Here is a 23034-nt window from a genome sequence, read left to right as displayed (position 1 = left end):
CTTTACTGTAAACAAAAAAATAGATGGATCAAAAACCAGAAAAGTAAAAGACTGCCAGTTGTGAAGATAAGGTCGCAGTTCTGCTGTAAAATAAGTTACAAAATTGAAATAAAAATCTTTGCTTACAGTACTAAAATCCTAAACTAGATATTTTCGAACTTAAGAACCACATGTTATGTCTATAAATATCTTTACAAATATACATGTTAATTATTCAAATAAACCTTTGTTTCACTTTAAATGATTAAATGTTTTACATGTTCATGACAGTGTATTCTAGTTTGCAATGCTTTGATACTAAAACAATACTTAAAAAAAAAAAAGTATTTTTTTGTCTTTTAAGTACATGGCTGTGGACAGCAATATGATACATATTTGCATTTATATATTTACAATAAATCATTTCTAGATACATACAAAAAAAACTCCAAAATCGTACTTATTATTGAATGGCCCTGAAATATGGCAACACCTCCCTCTAAATGGTTCAAAGGTTATCTCAATGTCCTTGCTTGGGGATGGTAAAGCATTACGTCAGTGTACTTACTTATGAATAAATACATATTCATACGCATATACTCATATGCAATGACCTCCGCTCTTGAATAATTCCCGTCTTCATTGAAAGTCGAGATGATCGGCCGCCCACCAGGTTTCGTGCACACAGACACGCTCTGAGTGAGAAGCAAAGTGTTATAATCGTTATTTAGTCAGATTCTGACTAAGATCGCTGGTATTTCTTGTCGAACGGATGTTCCGGAAGACGTACGCACGCAGTATCTCGACCAAACAGGGCCCCGTGCAGAAGAGGAGAATATTTGAGGTCCTTTTCGCCTGCTTCTCTCTCTGGATGCCGAAAACACACCGCGTCGTCGACCAATCACTGACCAATGCCCCTTCATTTTCTCCTTGCACATCACATCCTTTTATAGTCCAAGGAGTCCCCCCCCCCCCCCCGAGTAGGCACAGAATGGTTTGACCCCACGGATTGTCTATAACAAAAGACTGGCCGAGTACAAAAATAGAATTTCATTTTTGAAAAAAAAAAACTAAAAAGAAGACATGGTTCAATCGCACCCCCCCCCCCCCCCAAAAAAAAGTAGTCCATCCTTCAATGCCATAAGTAGAACTCATTCGTACAGCATTTCTAAAGAGTCGGAACACAAATCAAAGCGCTGAAGCACTGTGGAAGTATTGCATGCGTTTTTTATCCTTTTTTCTTCCCATATCTTGAGGATGTTTTTCAGTGATTGTTAGTCACTTAAGGGATGGGGGGGTGGGGTGAGGGGTAGGGGGTTGATCGCCCCCCTCCCTCCCTCCCCCTCCTCCTCCCACTCCGCCACCCCCCTCACCCCTGAGCTTATGTCCTAATAATCACCCCGTTACTCGGAGGTGGCTTGGGAAGACAGGGTTCGTCCGGGAGGGGGTCGTGGGCGAACACTGAGTCGTCCCCCGAGGAGCACGTGCTGTTGGAGTCCTGGCAGGTGGGCGAGTACTGCTCGAAGGGAACGGACAGGTCCAGGTACTCCTGTCGGAGGGAAAGGTCAAAGGTCAGCCCGTTGTGCCGTTTGTTTATTCATCTACAGGATCCCCCATTAGCTGATGTCGTAACGTTCGGTTACAAATGAAGGAACCGCTGTCTGTCTGTGTCTGTAATGTAATGTCCGTCCGTCACGTATCTCCAGAACCGCTCATCCGGTGGACTTCACACTCGGCAGGGGGCGGCGTATATCGCTGAGGACCCGAGGGAGTGCGGCGCCGAGTGTGACGTCCACCGGATGAGCGCTTCCCGAGAACCCTGCGAGCAGCACTTCCCGGTGGGGCCGAGCAATCAGCCCGTTCAGAACCCCCCCAAGAACGGGTACTGTCCTGCAGGTTTCCCCACGTCCGGAACCTTTAAAACGTTAAGATACGGGTAGAGTTGGGGTGTGTGGCACATTAAGCGGCAGCACGGTAGGGTTTCAGCGCGAGAAAGCGACAACAGCTCTCCTCGGGGGTGTGACTTACGTCTGTGGAGGTCATGGATAGGACCCTGTCGTGGTCCTCCACCAGCTGCCTGAAGGTGGGTCTCTGGGAGGGAACCGCATGCCAGCACTCCCTCATGATCATGTACCTGCAGGGTAAAGTGAAGTCAGGACCATGCGCAGGGGGGGGGGGGGACAGGGGTTCAAGTAGGGCTGGGATGTATGCCGAATATGAAGGTATACATGCAAAGGTATGGATTTTTACTATGCCGTCATGCACCATATATACATTTCGTAAACAATATATATATTCATATTGTATATTCTTTTAAAGGAACACGCCAACATTATGGGAATTTCACTTACCATCTTCTCCAGAGTCAGACAAGAAGATAGATACCAGTTTCCTCTCTGTGCGTTCAGTAGGAAGCTATCTGGCTGCACGTTAGCCTAGCTTAGCACAATGAATGGAAGTGGATGAGTAGTGGCTAGCCTAAGTGTTGGCCAACTAACACCTTGTCTCACTCTGGAGTGAGACTGTAAGTGTGCACTTCCCATAATGTTGGCGTGTTCCTTTAAGTTAATCGAAAAAGGATTCCTTGCAGCAGTATTAAAATGTAGACCATTTTGAGTGAAATAGGACCATGACAATTGTATTACAAGATAAATACACAAAATATGTATTATCACATTGTAATTTGCACTGGAAAACATCAAAGGTCTAAAAAATATTGTGATCAACAAAACAACAACTAAAAAAAAACTAACAATAGACACATTCTTGTTGACTTCACGTAAACAAAAGCCATATCGCCATTTATGATGAATTGAAAATGGAGGACCCTGATGTAAACAAGACGAAAGTCTTTCTCTGGTCTGCATCCCCTTAACAATTGTATGTATTGCGCTGTACTGTACTGTACCCATTCTGTTAACAAAATGTTTTCAATCAATCAATCAATCAATCGCATGTGATTCTACATCCTACGTGACCTACAGCTCATGGGTGCAGTTGGCCGGCTTGTCCATGCGATGTCCCTCCTTCAGCAGCTTGAACAGCTCCTCCACGGGGATGCCTGGGTAAGGCGAGCCTCCCAGTGTGAAGATCTCCCATAGCAACACCCCGTACGACCACCTGAGGACACACACGGCGCACGCAAAAAGGGGAAAGGTCAAGGTTCGTCAAAGGGCACCGCACCTGAAGCCGGCAGAGGTCACAGGCTGTGTCTGAAAAGTCACACGGCCTAGAACATACCAGGAGATAGTTGATAGCTACACTACGGGCCGAGTTTAATGTTACTTCACGCCTGTATCAAGTTGTGTGTTGTACTTGTGTGCTATTCCATCACACTATTATGTAGCTCTGATATAGATTTGGGTGTCTCGTTACTCAGAGACACTGTTCGAGGTAGTATAGTAGTGGTGGTGGTGGTGAAGGAGGCAATTTTCCACCCTACATTGTGGGGAGCGCTTTGAGTGTCTAGAAAAGCGCTATATAAATGTAATGAATTAATAAATTAGTATAGTAAAACTACAGCATTCCTGTGTTTCCTTTTTTTTTATATACTCACTATAGAAATACTAATGTGAATCAACCATATATGTAATTATTACTATATAATTACCGTACTTTTCGGACTATAAGCCGCGGCTTTTCCCCCCATTTTTCGACCCTGCGGCTCATATAACGGTGCGGCTTATATGTGACTCGACGTGACCAAACCTGAAAATGTAAAAATCTAAATATTGCTTTTTTGACTGCATTGAAATGTTATTTATCTGTTCCCTTATTTGCTAAACTTAATACAACTTGTAAATGAGTTAATTCTTGTTATTTGTCCGACAGTATTGTGTCCCAATGCTAATTACATATGGTAATTAAACATTAAAACACCTGCGGCTTATAGTCCAGTGCGGCTTATATATGTACACATCATTCAATTTAGCTGCTGCGGCTTATAGTCAGGTGCGGCTTATAGTGCGAAAAGTACGGTAACCATATAGTATTTCTGTGGTAGAACCACAGGGATACAATAGTGATTCATCATACATTTATATAATATTCCACTATAGAAATACTATGATGAATCACTACAGTACGTCTGTGGTAAATCTCTACAGTGAGTACGAAACAAAAACACAGGGATACTATAAATCACTACAGTAATCTATTCTATTTTATTATTTGTATTACTGAAAAACTGTGATTTACCTTACTACCTCTCTATCTTTTTGTATTAAATTTTTTATGCTCGCTTATGTCTGTATTTTTTTTTTTACTGTTGTGAAGCACTTTGAACTGCAATTTCTGTATGAAAAGTGCTATACAAATAAAGTTATTATTATTTTTAAGTATTCCTATTACACTATAGGTTTTTCGTACGTGTGATCTTGGTAGAGAGGCACTGATTGGTTCTGAAAGAGGGAACGTGATCCCTGGTCAGTGTTTAAATAGAAACATCTTCTCCACCACAGGGTCAAAGTATCAGGTTGATGGCAGGGGTGTAAAGTACTTGAGTAATTGTACTTTGTTACAATACTTAAGTACTGTTTTGGGGGATTTGTACTTTACTCAAGTATTATTAAGTTTGTATACTTGTACTTTTACTCAATTACATTTCAGAGAAAAAATACATACTTTTTACTCCTTACATTTCAAATGCAGACCTACAAAGTACAAAGTACAAATCTCGCAGGTCCAACTATTTTAATTCGTATATTTGTTTCTCTGGCCGAACTAACGTTAACGTTATTAATCCTGCGGCCGCACTTTATTTAAAAACAGCCAATCAAATCCCCATCAATGGAAAATGAACCCGCCCATACCCATGCTGATTGGTCCTTGTCCAAGACTGGAAAGCGGGGATCTTTGATTAAACACCTGCTATCAGAAGAATAGACAGTCTATTGTCTAGTAACAAGCTACAGAAGATGGCCACAAATGAAGAGTGATGAAGAGGACGGAACGGAACATTACATTGCCCCGGAATAAAAAAAAGTTGTTACTTTTTAGAACTTACGTACATTTAAAAGTAGAAACTTTTTTACTTTTACTCAAGTGTGTTTTTAGCCAGCTACTCTGACTTTTATTTGAGTACGATTTTGAGACGGTACCCATACTTTCACTTAAGTATCATTTCTGGGTACTTTTTACACCCCTGGTTAATGGTAGTTTCAGTTGTACCATGGTACCATTGTATGAACAATATCATGCCAGTTAGGGTACCTTGTGTATACTGCACCTCGTGTATACTGTTTACTTTGACTTCTACTCAGTATATATTCCGATTCTAATTCGCTATTGGCTATATTTATATTATATATTATATAACGTATACCAATAGGGCATACAGACCCTCATCTGCACCTTTATTTACACTGTTTATTTTTCTCATATTTTTATATTCAGATCAAATTATATTGCCTATATTTATGTCTGTCTACTATTACCCTGCCCATAACTGTATCCCTCCTCCATCCTGCTATGACGGCCGAATTTCCCCAAGGGGATTAATAAAGGAATAGCGTATCTTAATTTACCATGGTACTGCCATGGTAAAAGTTATGTATCGCCATGGTACCAATTGTATGCTTAAATAATACCACACAGGAGATACACAGGACCACTTACTTGCCTTGTGTACAGTGAGCGATAGTACAGTTTACATTACATTGCATCTATGGTGTACTGACCCCAAACCAGTTTGCTTTGCGCGATAGTACAGTTTACATTACGTTGTATCTTTGGAGTACTGACCCCAAACCGGTTTGCTTTGTGTGATAGTGATGTTTACAGTATATGGCCATTTGACCCTAAGCAGTACTCTTGTTCTTGAGAAGGTTTCTGAACACAGGCTTTTAAAAAATACCATTATCTATGAACTCCGGTCCAACAAAACACATACTGAGAGGTTCAGTCCCCACTTTCTCTCTCTCTCTCTCTGGCAGCTTGATAGCTGAACAGCTTCCTGAGAAACAGCTGTTCCATGGCACAACAAAAGGGGTGAAATGGTGACATTTCCACAAGTAAATCATTGTTTTCTTTAGTGAATATCTTGAATATCTGTCGCAGGGGGGGGGGGGGGGGGGGGGGGGGGGGTCAGCTAGACCAAGCAAACTGGATAATAGCTGTGTGTCTCTGGCATATACGCAAATTTATGTTGTTGTTTTGTTTTCTTAGATGCATCTATGACCGGCAATGTCACTGAATCACTCAGTAACTCAGTATCTCGTCGGTTGGCCACTCTGCCCCTTGTGGCGGCTCAATAAGAAATGCACTTTGCATCTATGATACTCTGAGTCCTCATCTGTTTTATTAAAAGCTTTAAGCAGACTTTTATCGATACCAAGAAACGCTTCAAGCTGAGCCAATGTTTTGAATACTGTACAATGGCTTTTGAACTGTGGGGGGGGGGGGGGAGAATGATGATACATCTGCGTTCTATTGGTCATTTGTACTAAATGGCTGTAAAATGGGGGAGCGTAATCAGATAATGGGTGGTCTATTAACCCAGTTCTCTATTGTTTGGCCATTCGCTGGCCCTCTGAATCAGACACTCCCCACACTGTAGAGCTCAGCACAATAACCTAATTATCCACGCTATGGTCCAGAGGGTCCAAAACACAGAGGCTACCGGCCAGACTGGTCTGGGTAGCCAACTGGCCAGAGGGAGAGAGTGGGAGAGGGGGGGGAGAGAGAGAGATAGAGAGTGAGAGAGGGGGGGAGAGAGGGGGGGGGGGAGAGAGAGATAGAGAGTGAGAGAGGGGGGGAGAGAGAGAGAGAGGGAGAGAGAGAGAGAGGGATAGGGAGAAGGAGAGAAAGAGAGAGAGAGGGGGGGGGAGAGAGAGAGAGAGAGGGAGGGATAGGGAGAAGGAGAGAGAGACAGAGAGAGGGGAGGAAATGAGGGAGAGATGGAGGTGGGGGGAAAAAGGAAAGAGGGAGAGAGAGAAAGAGACACACACACATCCTCACACATCCTCACACACACACAAACCCTCACACACATACATACATACAGTACGCACGCAGACACACACAGTGTGAGGGTGAGTGATAAACAGAGGGAACAGGAGCATGGAGTAATTGGCCGGGTGGACAGTGTATCAGTAACTAACACATCATCAGCGTGTTGCTGGACAGAGGTCAGGGGTCAGGTCAGGTTCACCCTCTTCCCTCCCAGGCAGCGCGGACAGGGCCGCGGGAGTCAGCAGAATGCACCATAATAAACAGAGGGGCCAAAGACACAAGCTGTTTGTATTCACAAGCAGTCGGTACAGATGAATATTCACAGCCAATTAACAGCTTAGCGGGAATAATGATATAACGAGTTTGTATTTTTGTGTGTGCTATGGAACACCCTGGGGACATTAGGGAGGCTCAAAAGTAAAGCTAAAAACGTACCTCTTCACCTCAGCCTTTTAATACACTCTGCTGGTTGGACTCATTGCATCCAGACGGTGATTGTTGTACTGCAGATGGCAGTTATTTTATTGCACTGCACTATTGCACTATTTGTCTGTCTATTTATGCAAATGTGTGTACATGATCACCACTTTTATTCTGTATACACTTATTGCATTGCTCTTATTCTGTCTATTTTATACTCATTTTATGTCTGCACTTTATGCATTGCGTGCATACAAATTCTTATATGAAATGCTACACAAATAAAGTTTATAATAATAATAATAATTATTATTATTATTACTTTCTATGTAGTCATGAATTATTTAAAATGAAATAATGGCTTCATAATATTATTGATTCATAATATTCAGTGTTTTGCAGCCTAGTGAATAATCTCAGTTGTAAAATATATTGTCATGTATAATATAGATTTTTACTACTAATAACTTTATTATGACGATATCTTGTGACAATATTCGCTGATCCACATGCACAATTTGTTTTCCGACATACCATCGGGTCATAAACGAATGTTATAAACACTACATGAAGTTTATATCTGCATTTCAAAATGGTAACGTCGATCGGCCGTCATATGTGCAATCAGTTCATATATACAATAATTTCCACCGCATTTAGTTTGTTTGTCAGCTTGATAATGTTAGCTTAAAGGTTCTGTAAGTGGTATTTATTTGTTAAAAATAAGTGGTCTACTGTACATGTTAAAATAATTAAGAATAATCTGCCAGTGCAGTAAGCAAATCTGGCTTGGCAAGATTTCTTGAAAATAAGTAAAAATATCTTCTCTTTCTCTCTCCTGATTGGACAAAGTGGAATGGGATACCAGAAAATAAAAGTATGTTTACTGCAGAGCTGAGGGACTGGGAGACCCATGTTACTGACCAAACACTCCGTATCAGTGATGGCTGTCAGAACGTAACGCTATTTAACACTTATTTTAACAAAAAAATACCACTTTTTCACCACCGTTAAACATAGGATATAATAATTAGTTATATAGTATTGAATAGTTACATTTGTGTTTGTAAACACAGTGGAAACTGATACTGTACATACAACGTCAGAGGACCGTGGACATGCAAATATCAGCTTCATAATAGTGTTAGTTCACCACGTCAGTCTCAACCCGGAAGTCGTCCGAGGAAAACCAATTTCCGCGAGCGGGAACGGATTTGCCATCCCTTGAGCACCGAGAGCTCAACAGGAGATTTAACCGCACGGTAGCTACGCTCTTTTGCAAAGTAGGGCTGCATGGAACGTTACAGCCTCATACGATGTCGGAAAAAAATGTATCCCATCTCACGCCGATCCGGCAGGCAGGAGCTGGCCTCAGATATCACACCTGTATCGCGCGGCGGGAGGGGGGGGGGGGGCTTCAAAGCGAGTGGCTCCTTTGTTTAAAGATAATACGTTGTATGATACGTGTTTACGCAACCGTACACCTCCTACAAACACGGGTCACGGAGAGCCTTTTAGGTAGACAGTGTTCTCACTCCCCCCGGCTCCCCTGGGCGTGAGAGTAAACTGTCCGGAGAGCGACTACTGTATAAAGAGGCTAAGGCTGTAATCCAGACCTGCTGAAACAACAGAGAGGCTGACTCCCCCTCGGCCCGTTCCCAGTCCGCTATAATCACACGGGGGAGCTAGTGTTGACAGGGCCCGTGTTTGACTTGGACGGGTCCCGCTCGGGACACGGAGTCTGGCTCCTAGTCGCACCCCCCCCCCCCCCCCGCCGTCCCTCTCCCCGCCTCTAGTCCCGATTAGAGCTGACCGGGGGAGGAGGGGGACGGCTTGACTTTGTGTGACCTCGACACCCCAAACTCCCTTTCTTCTGCTGATCGCGGAACAACACGCGAGCGATCAGGGAGAATCAGTCGGGTCACCGAAAAAAAGTCTGTTTGTCGTTACCGACCACCGGGTTCTCCTTCATAAGAGCCGCTGGAAAGAGCCAGAGGGGAAAGCCCCCTTCTTCGCGCTCTTTCCAGCCGGGCCTCTTATCTCCATCTTATTCCAGCGACGGGGTGGATTTACGCTGATAAAACACGGCTAAGGATGCCCGGGCCGTGTGCCCGTTTTTTTTTGCCTCCCCTCTTCTGATGTCATATATGGAGGTTAAAGAACAAACGCGGCGCGGAATGCGGCCCAAACCTCTGATATACAACGGGCCTCCTGAGGATTATCGGGCGAGCGCAGATGATAGGGAGCGGGGAGAGGGAGGGAGAGAGAGAGAGCAGAAGATACAGAGGGGGCGTCGAGGGAACGCTATGAATCCATATTCACACGCACGGCAATACCGTTTGATGCTAACAGGCTGGGTCATGATATTTTTCCAAACATCCAAATTCCACCAGTGTACGTTCGTTCCCCAGTCCACATGAGCGGAGGCGCGGCATGTGAGCCCGTTGTTTCAGTAAACTCACACGTCGCTCTGGTGCGTGTAGACCCGGTCGAACAGAGCCTCCGGGGCCATCCATTTCACGGGCAGGCGACCCTGGAACAACAAGGGAGGGGGGGACAGCAGAACCTCTTGAGTCAGCAGAACCATTCTGTACGGGCCAGACACTGTCCAAAACAAAAACCCTCGACCCCGCCCCGCCCCCAAAGCCTGCCTTGATCCTGACCGAGCCCTCTCTGATCCGAGTGCTCTATTATCAACCCCATCTGTTACCCACCTAGCTTGCCTGATCCTGCTCGATCCTGCCCCTCTCTGCCATGGCCAGGGGGCAATAAGAGGGCAGATGAATGGGGATGGCATTCAGTTTGTTTGCGTTACTAATTATTAACAGCAATTATTATTAATAAATAATGTAAGGGACAGGGAATGATTTAATAATTGAATTTGGACAAATCGCCCCACTGTAGCCACATCTGAGGACCCATTCATTATCAGGCCAACCTGTCATCACCCAGTAAGTTCTCATTCCACATCCAGAAATTAAATGTAATTATGTCTCCCTGGGCGCTGGGAGTGTACGCCAACACACATAAATGTACTGTCAAGGTCCAGCAGACTACTCAGAATACAGATGCACTGAGACATAATGCTGGACTACTGTACTCACAGAATACACATTTACTGAGACCTAATACTGAACTACTGTACTCACAGAATACACATTTACTGAGACCTAATACTGAACTACTGTACTCACAGAATACACATTTACTGAGACCTAATACTGAACGACTGTACTCACAGAATACACATTTACTGAGACCTAATACTGAACTGTACTCACAGAATACACATTTACTGAGACATAATACTGAACTACTGTACTCACAGAATACACATTCACTGAGACCTAATACTGAACTACTGTACTCACAGAATACACATTTGCTGAGACATAATACTGAACTGTACTCACAGAATACACATTTACTGAGACATAATACTGAACTGTACTCACATAATACACATTTACTGAGATACTGTATGCACTGAACTGTACTCACAGAATACACATTTACTGAGATACTGTATGCACTGAACTGTACTCACAGAATACACATTTACTGAGATACTATATGTATTGAACTGCACTCACATTCGTGGTCTTTTTGTAGTAGTCTATATTGTGCACGTCTCTGGCGAGGCCAAAGTCTGCGATCTTCATGACATTGTCCTCAGTCACAAGGACATTCCTGGCTGCCAGGTCCCTGTGGATACACTGAGAGCAGACGGGAAAAGACACGTCAAACACATCAGTCATGTCATGAAGCTCGTTACACAAGTGCGCACACACACATGCACAAACATCCAACACCAATGTCACATCATGATGCTAATCACACACACACGTCACACACACACACACACACACACACACACACACACACACACACACACACACACACACACACACACACACACACACACACACACACACACACACGTCACATCATGATGCTAATCACCCACCCACACACACACACACACACACACACACACACACAAACACATGTCACATCATGAAGCTCATCGGACACACAAACATATGCATGCGCACACACCAACACAAAAAGACACAGTCAGACAGAAATAGATACACACACATAAACAAACACACACACACACACACACACACACACACACACACACACACACACACACACACACACACACACACACACACACACACACACACACACACACACACACACACACACACACACACACACAGTTAATAGAATACAGATCAACATGATGACTAGCTACTATAGAGTACCACCACTACTACTACTACTAGTATTATTACTACTACACCACCACCACCACCACCGCTACTACTACTACTACTACTACTACTACTACTACTACTACTACTACTACTACTACTACTACTACTACTACTACTACTACTACTACTACTACTAGTCTACCACCACCACCGCTACTACTAGTACTACTACTACTACTACCACCACCACCACCACCACCACCACCACCACCGCTACTACTTCTACTACTACTACTACTACTACTACTACTACTAGTCTACTACCACCACCAATGCTACTACTAGTACTACTACTACTACTACTACTACTGTACTAGTATAGCATAATCAAGAACATGTATCAGGACATGAAATGCCAAGTGTTACATAACGGATGTGCACGAACACTTCAAAGTGCTCACCGACGTGAAACAGGGCTGCCTACTTTCCCCCTTCCTCTTCCTCCTATGCATCGACTGGATCATGAGACAAACCACAACCAATAAAAAGACTGGTATCCAGTGGAGTCTAACGGAGCACCTCGAAGACCTGGACTTTGCGGATGACATCGCACTACTCTCACACAACCATCAACAGATGCAAGACAAAACCCAGCTGCTAGAAACAACTGCAGCTGGACTTGGGCTCAAAATAAATGGACCAAAAACTCAAGTAATCAGAGTCAATAATAAAAGCACGAACCCCATAACCATCGGGGGCCAGACACTGGAAGAGGTTGACAAATTCACATACTTGGGTAGTGTTATAGCTGTGGATGGCGGGACTGAGGAAGACGTAAGGGCAAGAATAGGAAAAGCAAGAGCAACATTCAACATGTTAAACAAGATCTGGAAAACCCGAAACATCAAACTCAACACCAAGCTCAAAATCTTCAACTCCAACGTCAAATCCGTACTGCTATATGGCTCTGAAACCTGGAAAACCACCACTAACATCATTAATAAACTGCAGACCTTCATCAACCATTGTCTGAGACGTATCCTCAGGATCTTTTGGCCAAACACAGTCACCAACATCAAGCTGTGGGAATGCACCAAGCAAGAATCAGTGGAGGTCCAGCTGACCAGGAGAAAATGGAGCTGGATTGGGCACACACTTCGAAGACACAAAACCGCAATAACTAAACAGGCATTAACCTGGAACCCACAAGGCAAGCGAGGCAGAGGAAGACCCAAAACACTGAGCAGGAACTCAAGACGAGGGGACTGATGTGGAAACAGCTGGAGAGGATGGCTCAAGACAGACGGGGGTGGAAAGTTTTCATCAATGGCCTATGTTCCGAAAGGAATAAAAGGCCTAAGTAAGTACACCACCACCGCTACTACTACTACTACTACTACTACTACTACTACTACTAGTCTACCACCACCACCACCGCTACTACTACTACTACTAGTCTACCACCACCACCACCGCTACTACTACTACTACTACTACTACTACTAGTCTACCACCACCACCACCACTACTACTACTACTACTACTACTACTACTACTACTACTACTACTACTACTACTACTACTACTACTACTACTACTACTACTACTACTTCTACTACTACTACTTCTACTACTACTACTACTACTACTACTACTACTACTACTACTACTACTACTTCTACTACTACTACTACTACTACTACTACTACTACTAGTCTACCACCACCACCACCACTACTACTACTACTACTACTACTACTACTACTACTACTACTACTACTACTACTACTACTACTACTACTACTTCTACTACTACTACTTCTACTACTACTACTACTACTACTACTACTAGTCTACCACCACCACCACCACTACTACTACTACTACTACTACTACTACTACTACTACTACTACTACTACTACTACTACTACTACTTCTACTACTACTACTTCTACTACTACTACTACTTCTACTACTACTACTTCTACTACTACTACTACTACTACTACTACTACTACTACTACTACTACTACTACTACTACTACTACTACTACTACTACTACTACTACTACAGATGCTACTATTAGTACTACTACCACCCCCCCCCCCCCTCCGGCCCAGCAGTACCCCCCCACACACACCTTCTGAGAAGCCAGGTACTCCATGCCTCGTGCCACCTGGTAGGCGCAGGACACCAGGTCTTTGAAGGTGAGCTGCTCGTCAGGGATCTTGCAGGTGTCGAAGGAGTAGTCCATGCCTGGGGGCCTCCGAGCCCGCAGGTACTCTCGGAGGTTCCCCTTGGAGGCGTACTCCACCAGCACGTACAGCGGGCCTGGACACAGGAGGTTTAGTATTACTTTATTATTCAGTGGTTAGCACTGCTGCCTCACAGCAAGAAGGTCCTGGGTTCGAACCCCAGCAGGGGGCCTTTCTGTGTGGAGTTTGCATGTTCTCCCCATGTTCCCGTGGGTTTCCTCCAGGTACTCTGGTTTCCTCCCACACCATAAAGACATGCATGGTAGGCAGGGACTACAGATGAAAATGAGCTAATTAGCTAACTCTGCCACATTTACATTGATGTGGAAACTGAAGATGTGGATTAATGTGCACTGTCCCTGATGGGTAAAAAATAAATAAACTTAAACTTAAACTGAAAGGCTTTGAGGCACTGAAGGTAAAAAAGGATGGTATAATTTTTTATCTTTCCACAAGGTTCTTCCTTCTTTTGCTGCACTTAAAAGTGATCTAGGACCACTGTGTGTCGACTTGTAAAATGTCTTAGCAGATTTTCTATAGTTTTATTCTTATTTATTGTGCCTATATGTATGAAACGGCTGACAAGCGGTGTCTTGTTTTGTAAGCTTGTCGTCGCTGTAAAGGAGGGTAACCTCAGTGTCTTCCGAGTTGAAATAAAGGTTTGAAATTAAATACAATTTTAAAATATTTTATGTGTATCTGTGTCTGTCAAATTTTTTTTTTGGTCCACTTTTTCTCCCATTTTCTATATTTTCTCCCATCCCAATTTCGTATCATCCAATTCAACCCTCCCCTGTCTCGAACGCTGTTTCTTGCCTCCCACAAGCCGGCTGCAATGTGGACTAAGTCATACATAGCACAAGTCCCCTCCGTTACTTGAGGTAACAGCAGTCGCATCTTTTCACCTGCGCAGCTCGATCTCTCAGTGTCGAGGAGTAACGTGTGGGAGGCTCACGCTGCCCCCGACACTTCCTGATTCTACTGCGCAGGCGCACCAACCGACCTGTAGGAGTCGCTTGTTCACAACGTTCGATCCCCACCCTTCAGTTTTCCCTCCCCGTAATACGGCCAATGTGTATTACTGCGGACGACCAGCTAAACTGAAAACAATGTGGAGAGCTGGATTCGAACACGCGAATCCTAGCGTCTCCACACTGGTGGCGAGTGCCTTGCCCACTACACCACCTAGCCGCCCCTGTGTCTGTCAAATTTAAGAACATAATCAAAGTAAAAACTAAACAGAAACACTTGCTAGGGAAGTTGAAGCAAGGTGTTTCAAAAATCATGTCTAGCCCGAGAATAACAGGACGCAGTCCTAAACGTCCTCACAGAAGGAGACAACTGCCGTGTGGACTGGCGTTAGGTTTCTACATCGCAGCCATACTCCGGTCTCTGTGCCCTGTTTCCTACCCTGCATTGTAACTAAAGAGTTGAACTTCAATGAATGATCATCGCATTTATATAGCGCTTCTTTCTAGACAGACTTAAAGTGCTTTTTACAGTGTAGGGTGGAAATTACCGCCTTCACCACCACTGTGTAGCACCTAACCTTGGGCTACGCAGGCTCAATGGCTGCCATACACTGGCACACATCACACTACACAATGGCTGAACGGCTCAGGAGACAGGAATTTATATCAGCCAGTGATTAGGTGGCCTTGATGTCAGAGACCTGATTGGGTATTTGGCCAGGAACGTCTGGGAACCAACTACTCTTTGCGATAGACGCCCTGGGTTCTTCAACGACCGAATTCAGTCTCATCCAAAGGACGGCACTCGCAGCTGTGTGGGGTCCCTATCACTGTAACAGGGGCATTGTTACTGACAAGTCCAGAAGACAACAGCCTTGACCGGGGCTCGAACCGGTGATCCTCCAATCACGAGTCCGGAGCTCTATCCATGTAGCCACAATGTCGGACCTGAACCTGACCGGTCCTCCCTGTGTAAGGCTCTCCCCCACAGCCAGAAACCAAAGTGACTCACAAGTTACACTGTAGCACTCAGAGAGAGAGAGATGGACATTGTTACTCAGCTGATAGAGTTGTGCCCTTCCTGATGACTTGTCGTACACAACTTGGACTTGACTTGAACTTTGGATAAAAGCGTCTGCTAAATGACTAAATGTAAGTGTAAATGTAAGTTATATGTAGGAGTATTCACCACCGCTTCGTACGGCACCATTCGTCTCCCAGTGGCAAAAGGGGGAAGCCGTATCATTTAAACACATTTTGTGTTTGATTTATATGCTCCTTGTAAACATTAACCCCCGTAATGCATCCAGGCGGCCTCACCGTCCTGTGTGCACGCTCCCAGCAGGTTGATTATGTTCTTGTGCTTCCCAATCATCTTCATCATCTCCATCTCAGACACCAGGTCCGACAAGTCTTTGTCTGTGGCGTCGTCTGATGATGCAGAGAGAGAGAGAGAGAGAGAGAGAGAGAGAGTGAGAGAGAGAGGGAGAGAGAGAGAGAGAGAGAGAGAGAGAGAGAGAGAGAGTGAGAAAGAAAGAGTGAGGGAGAGAGAGAGAGGGAATGACATGAGAGAAAAAGAGAGGGGGAGAGAGAGAGAGACAGAGAGAGATAGAGAGAAGAGAGAGAGAGAAAGGGAGATAGAGACGAGAGAGAGAAAGAAAGAAATAAAGAGTAGGGGAAAGTGAAAGGGAGTCATGTGCGGCGCAATGAGAGAAAGACAGAATGACGAGAGAGAGAGAAAGAAAGAGAGAGAGAGTGGGGGAGTGAGGGAGGGAAAGGGAGAAAGAGGAAGAAACCGCTTTAATATAGAAATGCAACACTGGCCATTTCCCTCAGGAAATCCAGAAAAACGACACATGAATTGCTACGGACGCCGTCAAGGTCGGCGTATTAATCTCGGAGACTGCGCCCCAACACTCACCTTTCAGCATTTTCACGGCGACAGTGAGAGGCTTGTTGGGCTTCTCCTTGTCGATACCGATAGCCTCCGCCATCACGACCTGCCCGAAGCAGCCCTCGCCCAGGGGTTTACCCAGCGTCAGCCTGAGACCACAGGACACATTTTATTTTATTTGATTTTATTAGGGATCCCCATTAGCTGGTGCGATAGCAACCAGCTAGTCTTCCTGGGGTCCACACACAAAAAAACACACAAAAACAATCACTATTGCAAAAAACTAAATTATTAAAAGTCAGTACACACAATGCATAATGAACCTACTGTAACAATTAATATAGCTAAAATTACATTAGTGTAAAACAAAAACAAAAAATTACTTTACAGTGTTAAAAACTATTTAAGATTCTTTTTAAAAGTGAATCTACTGTAAATGCAGCAGAGGTTCCGAGGCAGGCCATTCCACAGAGTTAATGCTCTAAAAATAAAAGATCTCCCCAAAGCGCTGGTTCTAGGACCTGGCAATTCAAGCTGCCCACTACTGGAACCTCTAGTGTAAGAACGCGGTTACTAGACCAAGGACATACTGTGGACGGCTTTGTGTGTATATACAATGTGGGGAGCGTTGAGTGCATTATGGTTGTTTTTTAAATATATTTAGAGTACACCAAGGAATTCCTGTGAATTGTAACATTGTATACAATGTTATGCTATACAACTTGATGTATTTTGTGGTGTGTAGAGTAGCATTTAGGCGTCTATTTAGATCGGGAAAAGGCATTTTATTTCTCATATATGTTTATGATATGATATATGATATACAGTATGTTTATACATTTGGGGGCGACAGTGGCTCAGGAGGTACTAGAGCCGTAGTCTGGTAATCCGGAGGTTCCCGGTTCGATTCCCGCTCCTCCCGGGCAGTGTGTCGAAGTGTCCTTGAGCAAGACACCTAACCCCTAACTGCTCCCGATGAGCAGGTTGGCACCCTGCGTGGTCGCCTCTGCCGTCGGTGTGTGAATGTGTGAGTGAATGGGTAAAATGTTGAGGAACAAATTGTAAAGTGCTTTTGATAAAAGCGCTATATAAATGCAGCCATTTACCATTTTTACATTTGTTGTTTGACTGCATCAAAAAAAAGAAGTCGAGTAGTTCGTACTACTCTATTTGTCAGTCGGACCGTTATTTCTCTTCACATCTGTGAAGAAATCTGACCGTTCCTTTCCCCTCCTTGGCCTCACCTGGTCCGAGAGAACTCCCACTTGGGGTCCGAGGGCAGCTCCAGCTCCGAGACGTTGGCCAGCATTGGCCCGTCGCTGGACGACAAGCGGGCGATCCTGACCAGCGGCGTGTTGGAGTTCATGGAGGAGTTGGAATCCAAGGAAACCTGCTTAGGGTGCAAAAAAAGAGAAAGACTGTTATAGTCTCTGAAGAAGGTTGCAAGACGGCAGCGTCCAGGGAGACGTGAGAGAGGGAGAGAGAGAGAGAGAGAGAGACGGGGGAGAGAGGAAAAGGTGACAGGAGAGGGATGAGTCATCTCTCGACGGCAGGGGCCGTACTGTCAGGGCTCCGCGGGACTGCGGGCTCTTTGAAAAATGGCTCTAGTTTTCCGACACCGCCGGTGCCTTTTCACAAAGAGCCGTGTGGCTCAGCTGCTATAGGGAGAAGGAGGCGTGGGGCGGGGGAACCATAACAAAGACAAACGAGAGGGAGTTCAGCAGCGTGGGGGGGCTGGTGTCTGTGACGAAGATGGGACGGATGTTTCCATCCATCGGTGAGTTCCATTTCCAGGAAAGCGGGCAGCTCTGCTGCCGCTGCCGCCCCCTAAGCCTGTGGGCTCCGCGTCCGCTCGACCATTTGTCTGGCCGCTCCGCAGGTGACGGCTCCCCCTTTTTGATGAATATGTTTGTGTCGGCAGCCGCGCCAAGTCGTCCCTTCAGGTAGGTCTCGAGACAAACATGTCTACTTATCAAACTCCACCCGCCAGCCGCCCGCCCCTCTCTCCCTCCACTGTGAAAATGAGGAAAAGGCTGCACGAAAAACAACAACATCGACAACAACAACAGCGACCGCAAAAACCGGCGGTTTCAAAGGGGACGGAAGATCTGTTTGATATAAACATGCCGGCAGGTTTTTTACGGGAGATTTACTCCGAGTTATGGAGAAGGGGGAAAAAAAAGTACGAAGCAAACCGAGAGATTAACATTACAGGAATAAAGAAAAGATTACGATGAAAAAAATCCCGCAATAACACTCTGGACTTCCATAAAAGAACGAGGTATACGGTTAAGACTGAAATAGAAGAAAATAAAAGTCTGGACGCCTACAATTATAGCTGGAGAGTTGGAACACACACACACACACACATACACAGACACATGCATACACACACACACACACATGGCCACAGCAACGCGCTGTATACAGTATACAATATGAGTTTAGCAGGGTGGGGCGTTAGTATAAACACAAAGCTCTTTGAGGCCGCGGGTCGCCCTCGCTGGAGAGGCAGCTGCTACACTTTAAAATCTCTCTCAAAACAGTTGAGGGTTGAGTGTGCGTTACACAGAGAGTGAAATCTAACACTAACACTGACAGTCAGAGGAGGGCATAAATATCCCTCTGCTGAACCCGGTCCAAGATAAATGTGAACACATGTCACCGGCTCCATGCCTTCCAGTGTCTCTGCGCTGTGTACGTCACCCTTCCGTCCGGGTGAGAGAGAGAGTGAGAGAGAGTGAGAGTGGGCGAGATTCACTTAGACACAGCGGAGAGTAAAAGTAAAAGACAGATCGATGTTTAATCAATCAAGCCGGATCAGACTTTATCGGGAGAGTTCCGGCCTTTCTCTTGCTCCCCGAGGGGTTTCATTTATAAAAGGTTCTTAAGACGCAGATTACGTGTCCATGACCGGATCCAAGACAAATTTGTGATTTATTAATAAGACATCTTGATGCCAAAATCAGTTTTACAGTCGTTTTCTCAGAGATATTAGAACCTAAAATGGTTTTCTATCAACACACAAAATATGAATGCTTGTTATAGGTATCATTTCTCATCACATTCTTTGAAATTATCGTACGAATGATTCCAGGACAAAGTCAAGGAAGAATTTGCTAAATGATGCCCCTGGTTCTGAGTGGGCAACACAACATCTTGGAATACCTGGAATACTCCAAGGACAATGGTAGTCTTACCTCTTCACCTTTATTTGGAAATATACCAACTGTATATACCGTAATTCCTCTAATAGTAACCGGGTCTCAAATACAAGCCGGGTCTCTATTAATGGCCGGGTGCGCTCTTGAGCTAAGCAATTATAAGCCGGCCTCCTAATACAAGCCGGGTTACTAATATACTGAGCTGCATACTGAGCTAGTTACTTGATTTCACTTTGAAAACGTTGAAATTACCAGTGACCACCTGTAATTGCACTGTTTACTATTTCATACAGTACTTGGTTTCAATAAATGAACCCAGTACATTTTACTGGGTTCAAACTGACACAAAATGTTGATTTATTCATTATGATCCGTTTGAAAATTTGAAATATAGGCCTCCCTCTTATACAGGCCTCCTCCTAATACAAGCCTGGTACCCGCTACAGTTGAAACAAATACAAGCCGGGGTTACTATTGGAGGAATTACGGTATATATATATATACCAACTGTCTGTCAAAGCCTTGAAGGAACTCTGATGACCAAAACATCCGGTATATTTCCTGTCACCTATTGCATTAGCGAACATTGCAACAGGAAATATACAGTTGGGTCCTTTGTCACTTTGAAACCGTCTATCATTTACATCTCGACTTATGCGAAAAGATGTTGAACCGATCTCACTGGAGCCCTCTGGATAGAGAAGAGGGGTTTCATGTAAACTAAACTGTATTAGTAACTGCTCATCGTGGCAACACTTTGATATAACAATAACAATACTGTATAGTTATAGCCGTTCCCTCGCAACACACCAAACATTCCACCGTCTACAAGCTACAGTGAAGGGAGAGAGAGAGAGAGAGAGAGAAAAGGGAAGTTTTTGTACGAATCTTGTATCTACTTTCTGTTACCTGTCTCTTGAGGGGGAACTTGGAGAGCTTCTGGACGGGCGGCGTCGGGAGGCTCTTCTGCGTCGTCATCCGCATGCGGCAGAGGATGACGATGACCACGGCGAGGATGAAGAGCACGCAGCCCGTCACGTAGATCAGGATGTCGGCGTAGTCGTCTTCCTTGTCGGCGTCCAGCGCTACATATACAAGGGAGCGGACGAGTGAGACGATATGCCACACGGTCAAGACTGTAAACCTTTGATGTGATTTGAACTATTTTTGTATTGTTATTTTACAACAATGTCATTTATACAGGACTCATGGGGACAAGGTGTGCATTGAGATCCTCGCGACAATTATCACATTGCTAAGGTTAGGGAGGTCAAGTGTTAAGTTAAGTCAAGTGTTTGTTATTATAATCAAATGGGAGCTCCGCCCATAATGTTTTTCAGAAGAATGATACTTTCAATTGGTAGAACGACCAATGGCGTTTGTCGGTTGATGATTTGTTGGAGCAATGCCCCGTCAAAATGGCGTCTGCCTTTCTCTTTCTTCATTCAAATGGCTTTTTTTTTATTTATTTTTAATTTTTTTTCACTTTTTCTCCCATTTTCTATATTTTCTCCCATCCCAATTTCGTATCATCCAATTCAACCCACCCCTGTCACGAACGCTGTTTCTTGCCTCCCACAAGCCGGCTGCAATGTGGACTAAGTCATACATAGCACAAGTCCCCTCCGGTACTTGAGGTAACAGCAGTCGCATCTTTTCACCTGCGCAGCTCGATCTCTCAGTGGCGAGGAGTAATGCGTGGGAGGCTCACGCTGCCCCCGACACTTCCTGATTCTACTGCGCAGGCACACCAACCGACCTGTAGGAGTCGCTGTCCACAACTCCCAATCCCCACCCATCAGTTTCCCACCCCCTAATACGGCCAATGTGTATTAGTGCGGACGACCAGCTAAACTGAAAGCAATGTGGAGCGCTGGGCTCGAACAGTCGAGCCCAGCATCTCCGCATTCGTGGCGAGCGCCTTGCCCACTACGCCACGTAGCCGCCCTATTCAAATGGCTCTACTACCAATTTAAAAATATATATTTTCGGTGATGGCAGAAAAAACTTTTGACCTCCCTACTAAGGTTTTTAATGCCGACCCAAACGACACAGTGTATACTTGATACTAATTAAAACTGCTGGAATACTGCTTTGCTCGGTAGCGCATTTCAACCGGAATGGAATTTTGGAACACTCCATAGCCATCCATAAGAACCGCTGTAATGAAGCCAGCATCTATAAAATCACCAACCAATTGACGCTTAAAGAATTCGCCTCCTCGTAAAAGTTTGCGTCGGGTTGTCAAGATGAGGTGGTAAAGCGATCAAAATCTACCTCATCCCCCAGCAGGTAAGTGCACCTGTGGTATCCCTTTTCCCCGGGGAGGTAATTACGGTTACACAGAAATGTCCTTAAAAATCGCTTCGTAGCCCGGAGACAAGGCAACAGATGTTGCTGCTCTGATTAAAAAGCACCTTCCTATGGAGGCTGTGCTTACTACACACCTTGCTGTGCAAATGAGAGGGCGATGACACGGGGGCACTGCAGGTAACATGTGTTAACAAGTGGCAATCACATGTATATATGTACACTAATTATACAGGGGGGGGGCTGGCGGAGTGGTGGAGATTACTGCGCTACTGAGCAAAACATGACATTGAAAAAAAAATTAAATAATAAAAATAATCCTTGTTTACTTTTCATCATCACATTTAGGTTCACAGAGGCAATGAATTACCAATTCTGATATTTCACTGCTGGGTGCAAATGAAGGGTTTCATTCCAAAAAGAGATTATACGATTTGAAATAGTGAGTTTTATTTGATTCCACTGCTGGTTGCTATACTCTGAGGGCTAATGTCAGGACTGGACATTGAGATTATAATACATTCTCTCCCTTAGAGACATCTAAGAAGGAAAATGTGCAGAATGTGTGTTTTAGTATTAGGGAATGTATCCCTGATATCTGATACCAGATGTGTTTTTTTTACGCCTACCAATATGGTGCAATGTCACAGCTCATTGGCCACAGCTGTGATGCTAATCAACTGTTAATTGATTACAATCACCTGTTGTTTGCCCACGAGATGAGACGGTGCATCCCTCGTTAGGGATAGATTCAATCATTTCTTTCCTCTCTCTGATGATATATAATACATAATAATATCTCCTTTTGGAATGAAACTCTTCACTTTTAGTGAGACGACACACAAAGACAGGGGAGACCCGC

At 44.5% G+C, this 23034-nt stretch overlaps 1 protein-coding gene across 1 annotated transcript in view; it reads right to left on the bottom strand.

Annotated features, from left to right (window-relative positions):
* Positions 1 to 1359: 1359 nt before the first annotated feature.
* The window catches only part of fgfr3 (fibroblast growth factor receptor 3), a gene marked incomplete at its 5' end in the record, with an annotated part of 35831 nt that continues 14156 nt past the window's right edge, over positions 1360 to 23034 (bottom strand). Inside the window, 10 exons of the mRNA XM_084310266.1 lie at positions 1360 to 1528; positions 2008 to 2113; positions 2962 to 3099; positions 9813 to 9883; positions 10944 to 11066; positions 13719 to 13909; positions 16125 to 16235; positions 16726 to 16847; positions 17943 to 18091; positions 20772 to 20947. Of these exons, the coding sequence (XP_084166392.1) occupies positions 1361 to 1528; positions 2008 to 2113; positions 2962 to 3099; positions 9813 to 9883; positions 10944 to 11066; positions 13719 to 13909; positions 16125 to 16235; positions 16726 to 16847; positions 17943 to 18091; positions 20772 to 20947 (1355 nt within the window). The 3' untranslated portion in view covers position 1360. The remainder of the gene's footprint in view (positions 1529 to 2007; positions 2114 to 2961; positions 3100 to 9812; positions 9884 to 10943; positions 11067 to 13718; positions 13910 to 16124; positions 16236 to 16725; positions 16848 to 17942; positions 18092 to 20771; positions 20948 to 23034) is intronic.

The sequence above is a fragment of the Notolepis coatsorum genome (genome assembly GCF_963971535.1).
Source record: "Notolepis coatsorum genome assembly, chromosome: 3".
Lineage (NCBI taxonomy): Eukaryota > Metazoa > Chordata > Actinopteri > Aulopiformes > Paralepididae > Notolepis > Notolepis coatsorum.
The sequence above is the reverse complement of the archived record's forward strand: the minus strand, read 5'-3'. Positions and strand labels throughout refer to the sequence as shown.